The sequence below is a fragment of the Garra rufa genome, chromosome 2 (assembly GCF_049309525.1).
Source record: "Garra rufa chromosome 2, GarRuf1.0, whole genome shotgun sequence".
In the NCBI taxonomy this organism is placed as follows: Eukaryota; Metazoa; Chordata; class Actinopteri; order Cypriniformes; family Cyprinidae; genus Garra; species Garra rufa.
Window position 1 is genome coordinate 18,787,202 of NC_133362.1, and position 19,415 is coordinate 18,806,616.

The 19,415-nt window shown below is 36.3% G+C and overlaps 3 protein-coding genes across 3 annotated transcripts in view; 2 read left to right on the forward strand and 1 right to left on the reverse strand.

Annotated features, from left to right (window-relative positions):
* The first annotated feature begins 5 nt into the window (after positions 1-5).
* LOC141325883 (pleckstrin-2-like) lies at positions 6-1,336 on the forward strand. Its single transcript, XM_073834610.1, has 3 exons — positions 6-290; positions 412-490; positions 713-1,336. Exons 1-3 carry the CDS (start codon positions 6-8, stop codon positions 838-840), a joined length of 492 nt encoding a protein of 163 aa, XP_073690711.1. The 3' UTR covers positions 841-1,336.
* A 2,520-nt stretch (positions 1,337-3,856) lies between these two features.
* On the reverse strand, positions 3,857-6,217 carry LOC141326566 (galectin-related protein B-like). The gene is made up of 3 exons (XM_073835291.1): positions 6,135-6,217; positions 4,252-4,441; positions 3,857-4,168 (listed from the first exon to the last, which is right to left on the reverse strand). The coding sequence occupies exons 1-3, from the start codon at positions 6,176-6,178 to the stop codon at positions 4,025-4,027; spliced, it is 378 nt and encodes a 125-aa protein (XP_073691392.1). The 5' UTR covers positions 6,179-6,217; the 3' UTR covers positions 3,857-4,024.
* A 4,297-nt stretch (positions 6,218-10,514) lies between these two features.
* Positions 10,515-19,415, forward strand: part of LOC141325884 (zinc finger FYVE domain-containing protein 26-like) — a 30,146-nt gene continuing 21,245 nt past the window's right edge. The window contains exons 1-10 of the mRNA XM_073834611.1: positions 10,515-10,705; positions 10,916-10,991; positions 11,869-11,949; positions 13,610-14,099; positions 15,212-15,336; positions 15,535-15,699; positions 17,188-17,276; positions 17,848-17,981; positions 18,055-18,246; positions 18,395-18,988. Coding sequence (XP_073690712.1) covers positions 10,515-10,705; positions 10,916-10,991; positions 11,869-11,949; positions 13,610-14,099; positions 15,212-15,336; positions 15,535-15,699; positions 17,188-17,276; positions 17,848-17,981; positions 18,055-18,246; positions 18,395-18,988 — 2,137 coding nt within the window. The remainder of the gene's footprint in view (positions 10,706-10,915; positions 10,992-11,868; positions 11,950-13,609; positions 14,100-15,211; positions 15,337-15,534; positions 15,700-17,187; positions 17,277-17,847; positions 17,982-18,054; positions 18,247-18,394; positions 18,989-19,415) is intronic.

Genomic DNA, 19,415 nt, shown 5'->3' on the forward strand with positions numbered 1-19,415 from the left:
TGGCTATGATTTCCCAAACAGTCCCAAAGCTTTCAGAAGCGAGGCAGTGTGAAAGCAGAGAAGTCTCGGTCTGCGGTGGAACTCAGTGGAAAAGTAGTAAAGAGAGGTTACCTGCTCAAACAGGTGAGCACTCCACTATAATTTTTATAAAGTTTTTAGAAGAACTGGAAAGTGCTTATCTGTGCTACTTTTTTACTGTGTGTCAGGGACACAAGGTGAAGAACTGGAAGGTGAGATTGTTTGTTCTGAGGGCAGAGCCTACTTTCCTGCACTATTATGACCCTAGCAAGGTGAGAACGCTAACTTGAACTTACAGACTGTATAAGAACATTTTATGCTATATTTTAAAGAAATCATGTGATGTTTAGTTTTGCGCTGACTTGTCTACTTCTTGATGGCCACCTTTCTCAGGATGACATCACTCCGGTTGGCAGTATATCTCTGCGCGGCTGTCTGGTGTCTGCTCTGAATGATAACGGCATACCGTCAGGTGAGTCAGACTTACACCTCTTTAGAAGTGTCTGAAGTCTGATGACTACTTGTTTCACAATGAATATTTACAAAGCAATTCCAGATATGAATCAAGACTTTGAAGACTTTGCCACAGACCAAAAACACAGCAATGATTTGGGTCTTGTTGTCATAGTAGCAGTAATATTTACAGATAAACACTGTAAACAGAAGCTAATGGTCACTTTTCTGTAATCCTCAGGTGTTAAAGGTAAAGTCCAGGGGAACCTCTTTAAAATCATCACTCAGGCGGACACACACTATTACATCCAGGCTCCAACACACGAAGAAAGAATGGAATGGATCCAATCTATTAGACAACTGACTTAATTGACCCTTCGCAAAGACCCGCCCCCCTTCGTTACTCTTTGATCCGATCTCACGCCACACATCATGTTCTCACGCAGTGAAAAATACAGAGGAGCAAAGAAAACTAACAATGTGTCGAAAGACAAGACAAGACAAGACAGAACAGGTTACTTTAGGTATTGAACAAAGTCTCAGCTTTCAAATTTGGTCATTTTTAAGAAATTCAAAAAAAAAAAAAAAAAAAAAAAACATTTTATGGCTCTTTAATGTGTCGTGGCAGATCGTTGTAGCTCCTCGGTTCAAACGGCATGTTAGCCGACCATCTCTTTCTCTTTACTAGTTACAGCATAAAAAAAAATGAATAAACATTAGAAGGTATGTTGTTTCAATTACGGAAAGACCATTTTCCAAGTTCAAGTCAACCGACATTAATCCTGTTTGGAGAGTAGATTATAATATTAATAATACGTTAATTATTAATATTATTAACATTAATATTAATGAAATAGGTAATACACTTGGAGCCAGCATGAGACCTCATTTAAGTAAGCATATAGAATATGTGACCCTGGACCATAAAAACAATCATAAGGATCATTTTTTTTTTTTTTTTATTAAGATACAACTATTTGAATATCTGGAATCTGAGGCCGGGTGCAAAGAAAATCTGTATACTGAGAAAATCGCCTTTAAAGTTGTCCAAATAAAGTTCTTAGCAATGCATATTACTAATCAAAAATTAAGTTTTGATATATTAACAGTAGGAAATTTACAAAATATCTTCATGGAACATGATCTTTATTCTTTACTTAATACCCTAAATATTTTTGGCATAAAAAGCTATGACTGGTTTTGTGGACCAGGGTCACATATTTCCATATAAAAATTACATTTCACTGATAAAGCTTGTATCTTATGTTTGATATAATATACATGTGGTAAAGCTTATACATTCTGTGAATGTACTTTGAAAGCATAAATGATGATCATTGTGAACTTTATTTTCTTCTTATTATTTTAAATAAAAGTTATATTTGAGTAATTGTCATCTGGCAATCATATCTTTGACATGCATACCTGCAGTTTTGTTATGGACCATTAGCATGTTTCTACCTGTCTTCTGTTTTATCAGGTAACAGAACTGACTTCATGTCTTGCGCAAATCTATTGGTTTGTTGCTCTGGTTAAAAAACACACTGTGTGCATGAGTGTATTTCTTGTTCTGTCTCTTTCAAACATGCACGAATACACACTTTTACACACACACACACACACACACACACACACACACACACACACACACACACACACACACATTTTGGGTTTACATGTTTTATGGGGACATTCCATAGGCGTAATGGTTTTTATACTGTACAAACCGTACTTTCTATGGCCCTACACCTAAACCTAGCCCTCACAGGAGATTGTGCACAATTTTACTTCCTCAAAAAAACTCATTGTGCATGATTTATAAGCCTGTTTCCTCATGGGGACCTAAGAAATGTCCCCACAAGGTCAAAATCTACCGGTATTACTATCCTTGTGGGGACATTTGGTCCCCATAACGTAATGAATACCAGGTACACACACACACACACACACACACACACACACACACACACACACACACACACACACACACACACACAGCTCCATACAGCTATCTTCGTGAGGACATACATTGACACAGTGTAATCTCTAGCTCCTTACCCTAACACTTCCCATCAGAAATAAGTGCCTCACCCAAACCCTAAATCTAACCTTTACCCAATTATAATCAGATCCCTAAAACCAAGTCTTGACTTGTAAGACGTAAGAGTGCACACACATACACACATTACATAATATAACTTTAAATAATCAGATCTTCTTTAAAATTTCTTTAAGAAAAGTTTACTGTTTAAAGTACATATTGCAATTATTAGATGTTAAAAGACATTCAAGTAAACTTTGCTATTTAATACATGCTTCATTTGCAGCATTAAGTGTGTAGATTGACAGCACCAAGTACAGGATACAGATGGACTTTGAGTCCTTCTTTTTGCAAACCAATACAATCGCAGGGAATTGCATTTTAAAGTGAACATTCGGGTGTCAGTTATGAAACCTCAGGTTCCTAATGCCATCAAAACTGTTCTGTGGTACATTCAAATGAACAAAGGATAAACAAAAATGATTCTGTTATGATTCTGAATTATTCTGTTCTGTTGAAATGATTTAACTAAAAAAAAAAAACATTTCTGTAGTTTAAACTGTAGAGAATGTCACTATCGTTGCCGAGATTATGAGTTTGATTCTCAGGGAATGCAGAAACCGATCAAATGTATATCTTGAAGGCAATGTAAGTCGCTTTGGATAAAAGCATCTGCCAAATGAGTAAATGCAAATGAATTTGAACTACAGCTACAAGCACAAGTCCTCTACTGTATAAGTGCATCTAATGGAACAAATGAAGGCACTTTTGCTTCTGTTTCAAAGAGCCAAACTAACTATCAAATCAAAAGCAAACAAAAAGTAGGTAATATATGTAATATAAAAAAAAAACTATACAAAAGAAATCTTCTAAGCTAGTTTATGGCAAATCATTGTTAATTTCATTTTTATGCTATCTGGATTGGTAAAACCTGGTTGCGCATGAGGTAACACAGCTCCTTCAGAAATGTTCTCCTACAGATGTGACCCTGGACCACAAAACGAGTCATAACGATCATTTTTAAAATTTATACATCATCTAAAAGCTAAATAAATAAGCTTTCCATTGATGTTTGTTAGGATAGGACAGTATTTGGCTGAGATACAACTATTTGAAAATCTGGAATCTGAGGGTGCAAAAAAATTTAAATATTGAGAAAATCGAAAAATCTAGAATTTTGAACCATATTGTTGGCTACTGCTACAAATATAACTGTGCTACTTATGATGGTTTTGTGGTCCAGGGTCACAAATGTGTCCAAAACCATTTTAAAATGAACAGCCTCATTTGCCAATATTTGTACAAATAAAAATCACTGAAGAGAAACGATAAAAAATGGCCAAATAGTCTACCAAAACAAACACAGACCCAACTAAAATAAATTCTAGATGTTTTAAATGAATGAAGGGAGTTCTGTAACTTTAAGACAATTGTGTACAGTACGCTCAGGATTCTAAAACCTCAGCTAAGTTGCTTCTAGGAATTGTCTGTGGCAGACAGTTCTTCACTTGCTCAAGCCACTTTGGTGAGCTGTAAGTCTCCATGGACTCGAAGAGCAGTGAGAGATGCGAGCTGAGTCAGTCTGTGAGTGAAACCACACAACGGCTGGCCATCCACCAGAATCCGGAACTGCTGGTGCTCGCACACAATCTCCATCTGAGAGAGAGACACAAGATAGAAACAACATTATTGTGATAGAAACTTATGAGCTTTATTAGCTGCATCAAACTCTCCTTTACCTTAAACGGCTCTCCAGGAGCAAAGGGAAAGAAAGACAGGGCAGTTTCTGAAGCGCCCCACTGTCCCGACAGACGAGCGTTACGAAGTACAGCCTTTTCTGAAAAGTTCACCTTCAACTCCAGACCCACATCGCCCTCGATTTCCTCTTCCCCCTCTCCTTTAGACTGGCATGCCACTAACACTACCATACTAAAAAGACAAGCAGAAAAAGATTTTTAACATCAGTTTTAAAACAAACATCATTTCATGGAATGTGAGTTCTGCTTTTTGATCTGTGACGCTCCAGATCAAATCACATTATGAGCCAGCAGTTTCTGGCTAACCCTTAGATGCCAAATATGGCCAGAATTGTCCAATCTGTTTTTAAAACTTCATGGGAATTGACTTTTTCCCACACTGGCAAAACAGAAGTGGACAACAACAGCTGGAAAACCACATTTAGTGCATCAAAAACAAATGTGAAATGTTTAACAAAAACTATGTTTTTAGAAGTATTTTTAATTTGCAATCCCTTCCCCAAACATCACATTTGTTTAGATTTTATTTTTTAAAAAGTTAGTTACTTGTTATTTTTGTTATCAGTATACACTGTAAAGTGGTAACCTGCGATTTTAACCTGATTTAACACATTCGTTTTGTTGGTATTAATTAATGTATACAGGTTGTTTCAGTGATGTTAATATTTCTGACTTGAATAAAACCAGTTGATTTAGGTGTTTTTTTAGTTACCACTGTTTTCTGTGAATGTGGCTAAATTGTGTGGTATACACTTCCATTCAGAAGTTTGTGATCAGTAAGACTTGCAGTGTCTTTAAAGAAGTCTCTTATGCTCATCAGGGCTCCATTTATTTGAACAAAAATACAGGAAAAACAGTAATATTAAGAAATGGTAGTACAATATAAAATAATGGTTTCTATTTTAATATTTTTTTAAATATAATTTAATCTATGGTGCAAAGCTGAAGCTCAGCAGCCATTACTCCAGTGAAATCATTCTAATATGCTGATTTATTATTAGAATTACCTGTTGGCAATAATTGTGCTGCCAAATATTTTTTACTGTATATATATATATATAAAACAGCACTTCTGTTTCCAGCACTAATAATAAATCAGCATATTAGAATGATTTCTGAAGGACCATGTGACACTGAATACTGGCGTAATAATGCTATAAATTGAGCTTTGATCACAGGAATAAATTACATTTTAATGTATATTAAAATAGAAAAATGTTAATTTACATTGTAATAATATTTTTTCCCAAATTTTTTATTAAATAAACACAGCCTTGATAAGCATATAAAACTTCTTTAAAAAAAAAAACACTGCAAATCTTAATGTTCCCAGACTTTTGAACGGTATACAATATAAGCTATTTACACTACACTCTTAAAAATAAAGGTTTCAAAAGGGTATTTTTGCAGTGATGCCATAGAAGAACCATTTTTGGTTCCCCAAAGAACCTTTCAGTGAACACTTCTTAAAAGAACCATTTTAAAGAACATTTTAAAAATCTATAGGCTAGAGTCTTTTTCGACTTTAAAGAACATTTTCTGCATTTGAAAGGTTTCATAGATGTTTAAGGTAAGGTTCTTTATGGAATAAAGTGCAGATAAATATAAAGTGCAGTCAGATGGGTGCTTTTCCACATGCATTTAAAATGGGTTCTATGTGTTCTCTGTTGGCATCCATGTTTTCTTTTAGCTCCTGTGTGAACTGGAGACGTTAAAACGGTTTAATCCCCGATACAATTGGCTCATTGTGTTACCGCAGTGAAGGCGCGTCTCATTCTCAATGAACCAAGTCATTCAGGATGTGCGGATGTGACAAATGAACGCAAGTGCTGGCGAAAGCACAGACAGGTGTGTCTGATACGAACCTTTTGGGCCGCTTGTGAACAATACCCATCACTACCAGCCTCATGGTCGGCCGTAGACCCCCTTTGATCTCCCCAACATACTCCTCCTCCTGCAGGGATAGTATTTTACGGTCAAACATCTAATGCTATTGCCAGGCAAAATACGAATTATTAATGTACTGATTTAAAATAATCACGATATCTTAAACCCATCGCTGCCTGCGCGACAAGAAGGATAAGAAAAGGTTCTCAGTCCATTCATTCTTTTCACAGTTTATAGTTTTAATATGCAAATTAGGCTACCGAGTCGTATCCTTTATAAATGTAGCAGTCTCATATAAGCAATATGAAATATATTTATCAGTGTAGAGTCAAATATACGAGCCCAGTGGGTACGTCACTGTGCCAACACACTCAATCAGTCTCAGTGGCGGATAATAAACTCTAAAATCATAGTCATCATAGGCTACTTACGTTTCGGATGTTCCCTTTATCTGTCATGTTTCCACTCGCTAACGGCTTTAGTTTAGTCGTGCAGGTGTTGCGTTTCAGGCGCGAGGACAATAGCTGTCATGCACAGAATTGATCATCGCAGTGCGCGAGACCGGCGTTGAATCGACTCACCCCGCCTCGCGCCATTCCGTTTCCATAGTAACCATCACAGGCAGGGACTGATGATGACAAAAATACAGTGGTGACTTCAGCATATTTAAAAATGAATGAATGAATCTCTGCTTAATATGAGAACATTTACAAAGTCTCGCGATGCCAGAAATACACTAGCCTACAAATTATGAAGGCTAAAACCAGATAAGTTTTATTCGAATAATTACTGTGTTTATTCTTATACATTAAAGGCGGAAGTTATACCATGATAAACACTAATTCAATTGGGAATAAGCTTATATAATAGTGGAATCACAAACATGGACAATATACTCAAGAGACATAATTAGCTCCCAAGTACCAGCAGGTGTATTGTTTAACTTTCCCATCTAACCAGTCCTGCTCTTTGTTTCTGCAATATGTTTTTACCACCCGGAGAGAGTTTCCAAGGCTTTTTAGCTTCAAATTATTATCAAGTTTCCCAGTGTCAATGCCAAGGTTGCTTGTATACACCAGAATAGCATGTAAGCATGTTTCATTCTGGCTTTCGGTACAGATTCTCAGTTAAAACGGAAAGAACTTTCTTGTCAAATAGCTACTAACAATTGTGGCATCAATACAACCGCATCTGTGTTGAGCCAAGTCACTAACTATCAAAAAAATATAAATAATTTTACAATAAATCCCTAAGATTATAGGTCACAACAACCATTAACCAAAAATATAAAAAAAATAACTGCATATATGAGCCATTGTACAAAATTAATCCAAAGTCAGAATTGAATGTCTTGGGGGAAAAAAGTGTCTTTTTCCACAAAATCTGTATGTATGCAAACTGTATAATATCCAATGTACACATTTCTAGTATATGTGAAGTCTCATATTGTATTTTCATAAAGTTTTGGCATATTTGTCCTTTCCCCAAATTTGTCACTACTGCAACACAGTAATAATAATTTAATTAAGGGTTATATAGACCTATTTTTTAAGATTTTGCTTACATCTACTTTGTAAATATAAATTTTTATAGAGGTAAAACAATAACAATTACATTTTTAACAATATTTCAAGTCTAATTTATGAGATTTGTTGTATTTTAAATTAAAATTTTCTTTATAAAAGGGAAAAAGTGTATCATACCGATTTCAAACTTAAGGATTCATTAGTTTGAATATATATTTTAACTTGCAAACTAAAACACTACTAAAATACAAAAAAAAAATATTTTGTTTATTTCACTCAAATATGAGGACTATGTGTTTCCTTGTGTCACTATATACCAAAACAACGATGACATGTTTCAGTCGTGACAATTTTATGGGATAAACCCATTATTATTATTATTATATTTTCAAAGATGCTGATCAGCACATGGTTAGCCAGCGAAATGTTATGGAAAAACTCTGAAAAAGTGTGCTTACCTGCAGAAAAAAAGGTGTTTGGTAGTGACACACAGATTCTTCAGACTTTTGGACACATTTTTTTTTTTTTACATTAAGTGTCATGATTTACAAAGAAAATATGAAATAAATATTTTTTTTAACTTTACTTTCAAAAAATAAAATAAAAAAGATATTTTTAAAAACAACAGTGAAATAAAATAAAATGGAAAATTAAATTAAATATTGTTTTTATAAGTTGAAATTTAGAAATGTAGGACTTAGTACGGTGGCCGACAGAGGCCAACGCGCTGCAAACAAGAAAACACATGCAAACAGAAAAAACGACAACAAATTAAGAAAACATCTTCATCAGTTTGACAACACAGGCGCTGCAAATCCTCGCAACGCAAACACAAATACGGAAACGCGCTGCAAATTCTCACAACACAACCAAACTCAGAAACGCGCTGCGAACACACGGAGGCGCTGCGAACACACGAACGCGCTGCATATAGCACGGACCACAACGGAAATGTTTCAGGGGGACCTCAAAAAGTGACGAACCCATCTGGGACCTGATTATTTTTTCAGTGGCTGTTGGTCAGAGCAGAGGTGTTATCGGTGAACTATCGCCTTTTAGTGATAGTATAGTATCACTTAAAGGTGATAGTGATATAAATAATCAGGTAATATAGTGATATAAATAATCAGGTCCCAGATGAGTTCGTCACTTTTTGAGGTCCCCCTGAAACATTTCCGTTGTGGACCGTGTTATATGCAGCGCGTTTGTTAGTTTGCAGCGCCCTCGTGTGTTCGCAGCGCGTTTCTGAGTTTGGTTGTGTTGTGAGAATTTGCAGCGCGTTTCCGTATTTGTGTTTGCGTTGCGAGGATTTGCAGCGCCTGTGTTGTCAAACTGATGAAGATGTTTTCTTTATTTGTTGTCGTTTTTTTCTGTTTGCATGTGTTTTCTTGTTTGCAGCGCGTTGGCCTCTCTCGGCCACCGTAGTTAGGGTTCGGGACAGCCACCTCCCAATTGAAAGCACCCAATAAATTATGATTTTGAACACATTAAGCTTAATATTTTAAATATCATTGTGGGTTTCAATAGATAATAGAAGGATCTTAGTAAACATCTAAGATTTGAATACTTAAATGCTTTTAAATGTGTTTTTTGGTTGTGGGACAGCAGTTTGGACCAATTCTATTAGAATGGCCTATATAATACTGCGAGAGAGATGACATATTTGGACCACTGAGAGGCAATCGTTACACAAAAGATAATCTAATAAGTGTCTTCCTCCAGGGGTCGCTTATAGTCGAGCAAAAAGGTAAAATCCCCTTTTGACTCGCATTCAAATCTTAGGCGGTTTTTTTTTCAACTTGATTACATTAATAAAATGTAATTTTTAATCTGTCAATCTGAAGGATTAGTACCTAAATTTAGGTTATAATCAACTATAGGAATGTCAATAATATGGCTTTTAAAATCATTTATCACAAACGACTATGATTGGCTCATCCATCCAGCGCTGAGAAAAGTATCGGTTATCACTTGACTACGTCAGCAATCGCAGTAAATTTACTCACACCTGAGTAATGGCTAGCAATTTAATTGTCACCAAAAATGAGAATTGCTAATTAATTAGAAGCCCAGCCCACTGTGATACGCAGTTTCATCGCAATTGCCATTCTTACCCCTATTTCATTTCTATTGTTTTGACCCTTGAACTGACAGGTTCTCGATCAGCTGATCGAGTCACATGACTCGGCTCTCTCATGGCCACATACAGCTGATGCCAAGCGCATTTGAACGCGCTGTTCTCTGGTCTGAGATATAAAGGACAAACCAAAATCGTAAGTGCTGATTTAATTACTTATTTATTCTTGTACATCAGCATAAAGCGACGTACAGTATTTTTATAGTGTAGTCAATTTGCCATCCTCCAAACTATTTCATGTGGACAGTGTCTGTTGTTTTGCTGTCATTATTTCACTTTAACCAAAGTTCAAATCACACTGATCGCAATGTAAACACCTTATGGAGGTCGTTAATAACAGCTATCACTTCCATAACTTTTTCTGCTTTAGAATAGCTTTTAACTTTATTAACCGATTCTGATCTTCTCACATGAATTCTGTACAGTTTTGTCAGCTTTGGATTTGTATATTATTATATCTTGTCGTTATCACTTTATTCGAAATGAATGCTTTTGTAGACCTCTATCAAAAAACTGTGCATATATTCTGAATTTGATTTGATATCGCTGTTGACATACTGTTACAAAAACGCTAATGATTTTTTCTTTCATTTTCTGTCCTGTATCTGTCAGATGTGGAATACGTAATATCATCTGAGGCCAGTAATCTTTCCGTGGACCTCAAAAGACTGCTGAATCAAAGCAGACTATCTATCATGCATCCATTTGGACGTGAAGAAGAGACCTCCAGACGCGAGCTCTTCGGCTTCTTCACTCGGTGTTTGAAGCGCGGTGAGTGGGAGCTTGCGGCAGCCTGTGTGGGTCAGCTCGGTGATAGGCGCAAAGATGATCTCCATAGCCCGCATGACATCGTTAAAGCCATCGTTACCCACCCATACCCGCTCAGGTGAGTGACCCCGAGAGGAATAAACAACAGAACCAATGTTGAGAACAATAATGTAAACAAATCTATTTTCCTCTTTCTTGTTGGTGGTTACAATAGTTATATTAACTCTTGACGGAAACTGTGGTTAACTTACTAATATGGTTTAGGTTTTATAAGAGACACTTATTTCATTTAATTTCACATGTCTGTTTTTCTTTTTCTTATACCCAGGTGGGAAACAGTGGGCAGTCCTCACAGACTGGCCTGGTATTGGCTTCAAGTTCTGGAAAAGCAGACTAAAATAAAGGTGTGTGTTTTCCGCTCGATATACAGTTGAAATCAAAAGTTTACATACACCTTGCAGAATCTGCAAAAAGTTAATTATTTTACCAAAATAAGAGTGATCATACAAAATGCATGTTGATTTTTTATTTAGTACTGACCTGAATAAGATATTTCACATATGTTTGTCAAGATGTTTACATATAGTCCACAAGAGAAAATAATAGTTGAATTTATAAAAATGACCCCATTTAAAGTCATACACTTGATTCTTAATACTATGTTGTTACCCGAATGATCCACAGCTGTGTTTTTTATGTTTAGTGATTGTTGTTCATGAATCTTTTGTTTGTCCTGAACAGTTAAACTGCCGCTGTTTTTTAAAAAAATCCTTCAGGTCCCACAAATTCTTTGGTTTTTCAGCATTTTTGTGTATCTAAACCCTTTACAACAATGACTGTATGATTTTGAGACCTGTCTTTTCACACTGAGGACAACTAAGGGACTCGTATGCAAATTAACTTAGGCAATTTACCTGTTCAGGACAAACAAGGGACTCATGAACAACTATCACTAAAACAGCTGTGGATCATTTAGGTAACAACACAGTATTAAGAATCAAGTGTATGTAAATTCAACTATTATTTTCTCTTATGGACTATATGTAAACGTCTTTTATGTGAAATATCTTATTCAGGTCAGTACTAATCTTATTCAGGACAGAACTAAAAAAAAAATAACATGCATTTTGTATGATTCCTCTTATTTTGATAAAATAATTAACATTTTGCATCTTTTGACTTCAACTGTAATTTCTCATGGATGCTTCAATCATTGAGCATTCATCCCTGTCATCAGAACCTATTTTTCCTGATGCAGAGTATGGTTACATTTCTCTGCAGGTGAGCAGGTCTGTGAAGAGAGAACTGGAGTTCATGTTGCTTCTAGAGGAACTTGAAGATGTGCCCCTGTCTGTACTTAAGGTATGATGAATTCCAACTAATGTATGCTGCCTCCAAATGCATGTAGAGTGTAAAGTAAGATAGTCCTGACACTGTTGTAACAACTTTATGGCTTTTTGTTCACAAACCTTTGATTATTTCCTTTGAACTCTGATAAGGTTCAACTCTATCAGTTGCTGTTGTGCACGTGTGCACAGTTGAGCAAGACATACAGTATAGTAACTTTGTCTTTTTGTACTCTTTTCTTTTTTTCATTTCCAAGAAATATTGCATCCACTTTCCATGCTAAGAAGTAATAATTTTGCAATATGCACTTGTTTTTTTCCCCCAAATTTATTATCTCTATAAGCAGTAAAATCCTTTAGTGAAGAGCTTTAATCCATGACCCAAATCAACCACTAGTTCTTTGGTCTAATTTATGAGGCAATGATCTCACAATTGCCAAATTGCAAATAACAGAACAAACACTGTGCTGTCACAATAGCAAATGTTCATCAGAATTTTGCATACAAAAAAGGTCCAAAAGGTCTGTTGTCAATAATGTAAGTGAGATTTATACGCTAAAAGTGAAAATCAAGTGCCGTCTTATGTTTTTTTTTTTTTACTCATTTTTAGAAGTCGTTTAACTCAGATATATGTCAAAATAAGGAAGAAACGATGAATGCAATTGGTGTTTTAAGGAGACCTATTATGCCCTTTTTTCTGTAATATAAGTCTCCGGTATCCCCAGAATGTGTCTCTGAAGTTTCAACTCAAAATACCCTACAGATCTTATTTCATTTTGAAAATGCCTATTTTGAGTGGAAGCAGAAACACGCTGTTTTCATGCATTTCATGCATTTTCTCTTTAAATGCAAATGAGCTGCTGCTCTCCGCCCCCTCTTCCAGAACAGGACTGTGCCTTCACAGCTCATAGCTCAGATACTCTGCTAAGAAACATCTGTTTAGTTTTGATTACCATGTCTGTCGTGCTGAAATCATACGTTTTAAACCACATCCGAAGCAGGCGCACAATAAGTGGCTGTCACACGGCATGTGAGTACTAAACTAAGTTCTCTTTCATGTCTTATTGCGCTTAAACTGCCAAATACAGACAAGTTTATGTTAAAAACACACAGGAGTTACAAAAACAGTCTGTTATGTTTGTGAAGGTGCACAGCTGGGAAAGAAATTGCATGTTTATATTAGATCTGTGTGGCAGCAGCGTAATATACAGTAAATAAATCAATAAATCCACTGCTCTCTTGTCTCCTCTGAGGCTGGGACTCTAAATAGTGTTCTGTGCTCATCTGTGCAGCCAACGAAACCGGTTAGCAAGCTTTGCTCAAACCTTTGCTATGGCATAAGAACTGGTACATCGTTGTCGCCTGTAAAAACAAAATGATGGCATTGTGGGTGGAAACGTGTAGATTAAAGGGTGGTAATATTATAATAAGATCCCCTTATCACGTCACAGGTGGAGTGAAATCTGACACGCTTATTTTTTCACATTCCTTTTCAGTAAAAGGTTTATCAAAACGAAGTTACTGTGTTGCCTTTTTCCATGTTTTCTAGGTTGGTAGATGCACTAGGGACCCAATTATAGCCCTTAAACACTTAAAATGTCAGATTTTCTTGATGTGTCACCTTTAGCTTTAAAAGCCCTACTTTTTTCATAACCTTTGTTCTATTTCTTCTGTAGGAGCTGCATGAAGCTTTCCTGTACTCTGAGAAAGTAAAGAAAAAGATTCCAGGTGATTCCACCCCTCCACTGAGTGCCGCTGTTCTATCCTGCCTCCGTACTCTTTTAACCCGCCAGCAGCCGCGACTCTGCCACTCTCTCATCAGCTTCCTTCAGCACTCAGGCCACTCCAGAGACCATGCCTTACAGGACGTCTTCATCCAGCACCTCACCCAGCGAGTGAACGTACCTGTGGATGAGAGGAACGAGAAATGGGTGGAGGAAGTGTGTTCAGTTCTGGCCTTAGCACCGTGGGGGCCGGAGAGGTCAAATGCCCAGCTAGAGACCCTGTGGGAGGGTGTGTGGTCAGCTAGAGAAGGGCCCATGACGGAGGAGAGAATTCTGGGATGTCTGCTAAGGCCGCAGGGACATGCACTGTTGATGGCATACAGCTCCACAGCGCTCAGACTGCTCAAAGAGAAACTGCTAAGAGAGGCACCACACACACAGGGTGAGTCAATGAAATTTAATTAAGTACTACAAACAACCTGGTTCAGAATCAATTTTGTTTGTGTAATCATGTGTATTTTTTCAATGGATCTTGTAGCCGTTGTAATGTCATAACGGTATTGTATCTGGAAACTAAAACTAGATCAACAGTATGTCAACTGTAATTTAAAGTCTTACGGTGAGACACTGCAGTGGAATAGGGAAAAATAACGAATAGTTATCACCTTACTTACCCAGTTAATTGATTATATTGATAATTGCAAACATATTTTTTGTATTACATGTTTTCTAAAATGTTAGGTGTAAATATTCAAATTAGGCATAATTTAATGAAATATGCGCTAATTTGCATACATTTCTAGTACAAAAATCGAATCACTGGATTAAGTCAGTTTCAAAATTCATGTTTATTTTTATTTTTTTACATATTCGAGTCAAATGTTTTACAGAGGGGATTTGGGGTATCTCATTTTGTCTCTCCATAATTCTGAAAAAACAGAGAGAAAACAATGTATTTTTTTTTACCATTTTAGAGGGAATAAAATGTTGTATAAAATCAAGCAAATGATATATGAACAAATCCCTCTGTAAAAACCTTCTAGAATATAAACAGGAATAAAAATGTAAAGTTTGATGTATGTAAGTGTTACTGAAGTGGAGATTTATGGCTCAGTGTAGGAGAAATTTTTTTGAGAAAACGGCCTTTAAAAATATGTATTGTAATTGAAATGTATTGACACAAATAGATAGTGCTATAAAAGAAACACTTAACAGTGTCTTTTCACTAGTCTGAAAAAACACTTTATAAAACACCAAAAAGCCCAAAATCTCAAACTTGTGTTTATGCCTGTAGTGTCTCCCCTTAAAAGGCAAATCTGATTATGATTAATAGTCGTATTGCTTCCAGTTTGTGTGTTTGGTTTTAAGGAAGTTAAGGAGATTTTTATTGGTATGTATGCTACCTCCTTTACTTTGAATTTTCACACTTCTGCTCATGTGGTCATAGATCCTTCCCAAAAATGTTCAGTTGTCACACCATTTGCATGTGATCTTTTTTTTAAGCTGACATAATTGTGTTGATGCTTGTCAAACCTCATCTCTATTTCCTTCTAGTTGATTTGCCTGATCTGGAAAGAGTCATGCTTGGCTTGTGCTGTCATGGTGACAAGCGTTTGGTGTGGAAAGCCATTTACTTTGAGTGTTTGAGCACTGGAAAGCACTTTCTGGAGCAGGTCTTGGTAGGTGTACACAATGAGGCCAACTGAGACCTAGAAATAAGTATTTTACTGTTTTAATTCCTGAAGTTAGTCAGTGAGACTTACAAGTTAATCAAGTTTCATTCTTTGAAAAACAGCATTTATTAAAGTGTATAGATGAAAGCAGCACAGTGTTTGCTCTAGTTTTATAATTGCATGGTCCATCCTTATTGTTTGCAGCTTACTGGTTTAGATCTAATAAAGCGGGAGGAATTCACCAAACTGGAAACACTATTGCAGGCTGAGTTTCAGCCTTTGTCCCGCCTCTTGTTGTTGATGGGCTGGATGCATTGTCAAAGCCTGGATTCTGCCAAGACCCTTCTGAGAGTTCTACATCACCAACAGGTCAGTTGTCAGACATTTGATTAATGGTACAAAGTGTCGTCCCCTCTGCTGCTTATTCTGGTCGATAGAACGTTAATAGATTGGTGTGGCAAATAGTTGCACAGAAATGTTTGCCTATAACCAGCTACACAATATAAACCAAAAAAACATTCACTGTAGCAACCCAGTACCTTGTCAGACAGGCCTTTCATGTCATGGACCTTTCCTTACCCCAAACCCCCCCCCCACACACACACTTCACTTTCTATCTAAAATTAAACAAAAAAAAAATCCCCTCCAGCTAAGGTGTGATCTTGACTTGAGCATTTCTGTCATGTGCCATGATTGCGTTGCAACACTACTGAGGTGTACACCTTAAATAGTTTGTTGAGTCTGTTAGATATATGACATTCGGAAGTGTTATTGATTGATATTTTGTCTCTATTTGACAGCTGTGGGCCTGTGATAGACTGCCTGTTTATTTATGTTTATTTGAATGTCTAATATGTTTATGTACACTTGTGGTCAAAAATTTACATACACTTTGCAGTATCTGCAAAATGTTAATTATTTTACGAATATGAGAGGGATCATACGAAATGAATGTTATTTTTTATTTAGTACTGACGTAAATAAGATATTTTACATATTGTCAACAAGAGAAAACAATAGTTGAATTAATACAAATTACTTTGTTCAAAACTGATTCTTAATGCTGTGTTGTTACCTGAATGATCCAAAGCAGTTTTTTTTGTTTAGTCATAGTTTTGTGTAGTGATTTAGTAGGTAGCGTTTTGTGTATTTAAACTCTTTCCAACAATGACTGTATGGTTTTGAGATCCATCTTTTCACACTGAGGACAACTGAGAGACTCATATGCAACTATTACAGAAGGTTCAAATGCTCACTGATACTTCAGAAGGAAAAACTATGCATTAAGAGCCAACTAAATTTGAAGATCAGGGTAAATTTAACTTATTTTGTCTTCTGGGAAATATGAAAGTGACTTCTGAAGGGCAGTATTAAATGAAGAAAAAAAAAAAAAAAAGAAAGATATTTAGGCAAAAGAAGAAAAAAGTAGCCTACGCCTCTTTATTCTGTTCAAAAGTTTACACCCCTGGTTCTTAATGCATCGTTTTCCCTTCTAAAATGTCATTAAGTGTTTGAAACTTCTGTAATGCATATGAGTCATTCAGTTGTCCTCAGTGTGAAAAGATGGATATCAAAATTATACAGTCATTGCTGGAAAAGGTTCAAATACACAAAAATGAAGAAAAACCAAAGAATTTGTGGGACCTGAAGGATTTTTCTGAAGAACAGCAGGCAGTTTAACTGTTCATGACAAATAAGGGGCTTATGAACAACTATCACTAAACAAAAAATAATTAACATTATGCAGATTTTGCACGGTGTATGTAAACTTTTGACTTAAACTGTGTGTATAATAATTCCACATTAGTGTGTGTGAATATATAAATAATTAAGTTATTTTTTTCATTCTCTCTGTAGCCTCAGAAAAATGATTCAGTATTGTGTGAGATAGCTTGCACTCTGTCCTCTCAACTTGGTGTGCTGGAATGGTGCAACCAGAACAGTCCGTGAGTTAAAACACTGTTTGTAGTGAACTTTCTTTTTTTTTTGTGAAATGGTTGATTTAACCACACTAATGTATGCTTAAAAAACTGGAAGTTATGTTAATTATTCTTGTTCAGAGATTAAATGCTATTTGTTCATCTACACTACCATTTAGACATTTTAAATTAAGTCTTGTGCTCACCAAGGCTGCATTTATTTGATCAAAAACATAGCTATATTGTGATATTTTATTAAAATTTGTAGTAAAGTAGCTGTTTTAAATATTATTTATATAATTTATTCCTGTGAAGGCAAAGCAAAATTTTCAGCACCCATTAATTCCGTAAACTTTTATTATCAATATTAAAAGTGATTGTACTCATTATTTTTCTGGAAAATGTGATGAGTTTTTTTTTTTTTAGATTCTTTTGATTTGTAATTTTGCAGCATTGTAAATGTCTTTACGGCCACTTTTGATCAATTAAATGTATCCTTGATAAATAACAAGTGTTAGTTTAGTTTAAAAAACGACAAACCAAACTTTTGAACAGTAGTGCACATGTCGTTTATTTACTGGTATGCATACTTGTACAGAGGGATATCCCATGATGCCTTGCTGAGTCACTTACACATGCTGGACCATCACTCTGCCCTGTATGTGCTGCACTCTCTGACACCTCTCACTAAATACGAGGAGCACAAAGTTCTGGAACTGCTGCAAAAAACAGGTATAAGACAAGGGGGTAAATTTGAATTCACACACATCTGCAGAAATGTTAAATCTTTGTTATACGATTGTAGGAGATCCTTCATTAGAGGACTCACCCAGCAGCACTGTCCAGCGAAACATCACTCTGTTTCGAGGCTTCTGTGCCATGAAGTATGCTCTCTACGCCATCTGTGTGAACGCGCACATGCACACAGGATGCCTGGACTGTGAGTCACTGCATAAGCAGCAGACAGAGGCAGGTCAAGGGGACGAGCCAACTGAAGGTAACTGTGCTGCTGTTTTTTCTTTTCTTTTAGGAAAACAAAATAATGTCTGTTTCCATTGTTAAATCAACCAATCCTGATAATAAACCAGTTAACTTAGTTACTTTAGTAGTTCACATTTTTTCTTTCATTCTTTACTCTTTCCCAGGATGCTCTGATCTTTTCCAGCACTACTTATCAGAATGTCAGCTCTACCTGGAAGCTGTTCCGGCGTTATTCCGTTTGGAACTCTTGGAGAACATTTTCTCCCTCCTCTTCCTTTCTGACTCTGACTTCAGCCCACAATCAGATCAGATCAGCACTGGCACAGAAACCCAACCAGACACAAACACTGAAAAGAGGAAACCAAACAGTACTAAAAGTATGAGCACGACTGAGAGCCTCTTGAAAACAGAAAAGGAAAGTGGAGAGATGGAGGAATTGAAAGAAGAGATCCAAAGCAGACAGTCTGATCGGATAAACCCTGAGCTGGGCCACCTGACTTCAGGGTGTCGTGGGTTTCTGGTGGACTTAAGTGTAATGGAGGGGATTCTACGGCTGGTGAGAGAGGGCTTGGAGGGCGTATGTGGGGTCGGGCAGGAGGACGGCAGGGCACTTGCAGCTGATGTGGAGTTGGCAGAGAGTCTGGGATGTTCTGTTACAGCAGAAACGTTCAGTGCCCGGTTACAGAGATTGTCTAAATACACGGCAGAAGCCCAGTGGAGATTGCAGATTGTTACTAGCAACCATGGTAATGGGAATGGTGAGAAACGTGATGTAATATTTTTATATTCATGTTGCGAGAGTTTATTACATACACTACCTTTCAAAAGTTTGGGGTCGGTTTTTTATTCAGCAAGGATGCATTAAATTACAGTCTTAAGTCGCTGGGGTATATTTGTAGCAATAGCCAAAAATACATTGTATGGGTCAAAATTATTGATTTTTCTTTTATGCCAAAAATCATTAGGAAATTAAGTAAAGATCATGTTCCATTAAGATTATTGGTAAAATTCCTACTATAAATATATCAAAATGTAATTTTTGATTAGTAATATGCATTGTTAAGAACTTAATTTGGACAACTTTAAAGGGGATTTTCTCAGTATTTTGATTTTTTTGCACCCTCAGATTCCAGATTTTCAAATAGATGTATCTCGGCCAAATATGGTCCTATCCTAACAAACCAT

Bases quoted from the DNA above. Each gene is read 5' to 3' on its own strand.
- LOC141326566 (XM_073835291.1), bottom strand. From the start codon at position 6,178: ATGAGGCTGGTAGTGATGGGTATTGTTCACAAGCGGCCCAAAAG. The intron at 4,442-6,134 runs GTTCGTATCAGA...TTGTCTTTTTAG, and splicing joins GTTCACAAGCGGCCCAAAAG to TATGGTAGTGTTAGTGGCAT. The intron at 4,169-4,251 runs GTAAAGGAGAGT...TCTCTCTCTCAG, and splicing joins CTCCTGGAGAGCCGTTTAAG to ATGGAGATTGTGTGCGAGCA.
- LOC141325883 (XM_073834610.1), top strand. From the start codon at position 6: ATGATTTCCCAAACAGTCCCAAAGCTTTCAGAAGCGAGGCAGTGTGAA. The intron at 291-411 runs GTGAGAACGCTA...CACCTTTCTCAG, and splicing joins ACTATTATGACCCTAGCAAG to GATGACATCACTCCGGTTGG. The intron at 491-712 runs GTGAGTCAGACT...TGTAATCCTCAG, and splicing joins TGATAACGGCATACCGTCAG to GTGTTAAAGGTAAAGTCCAG.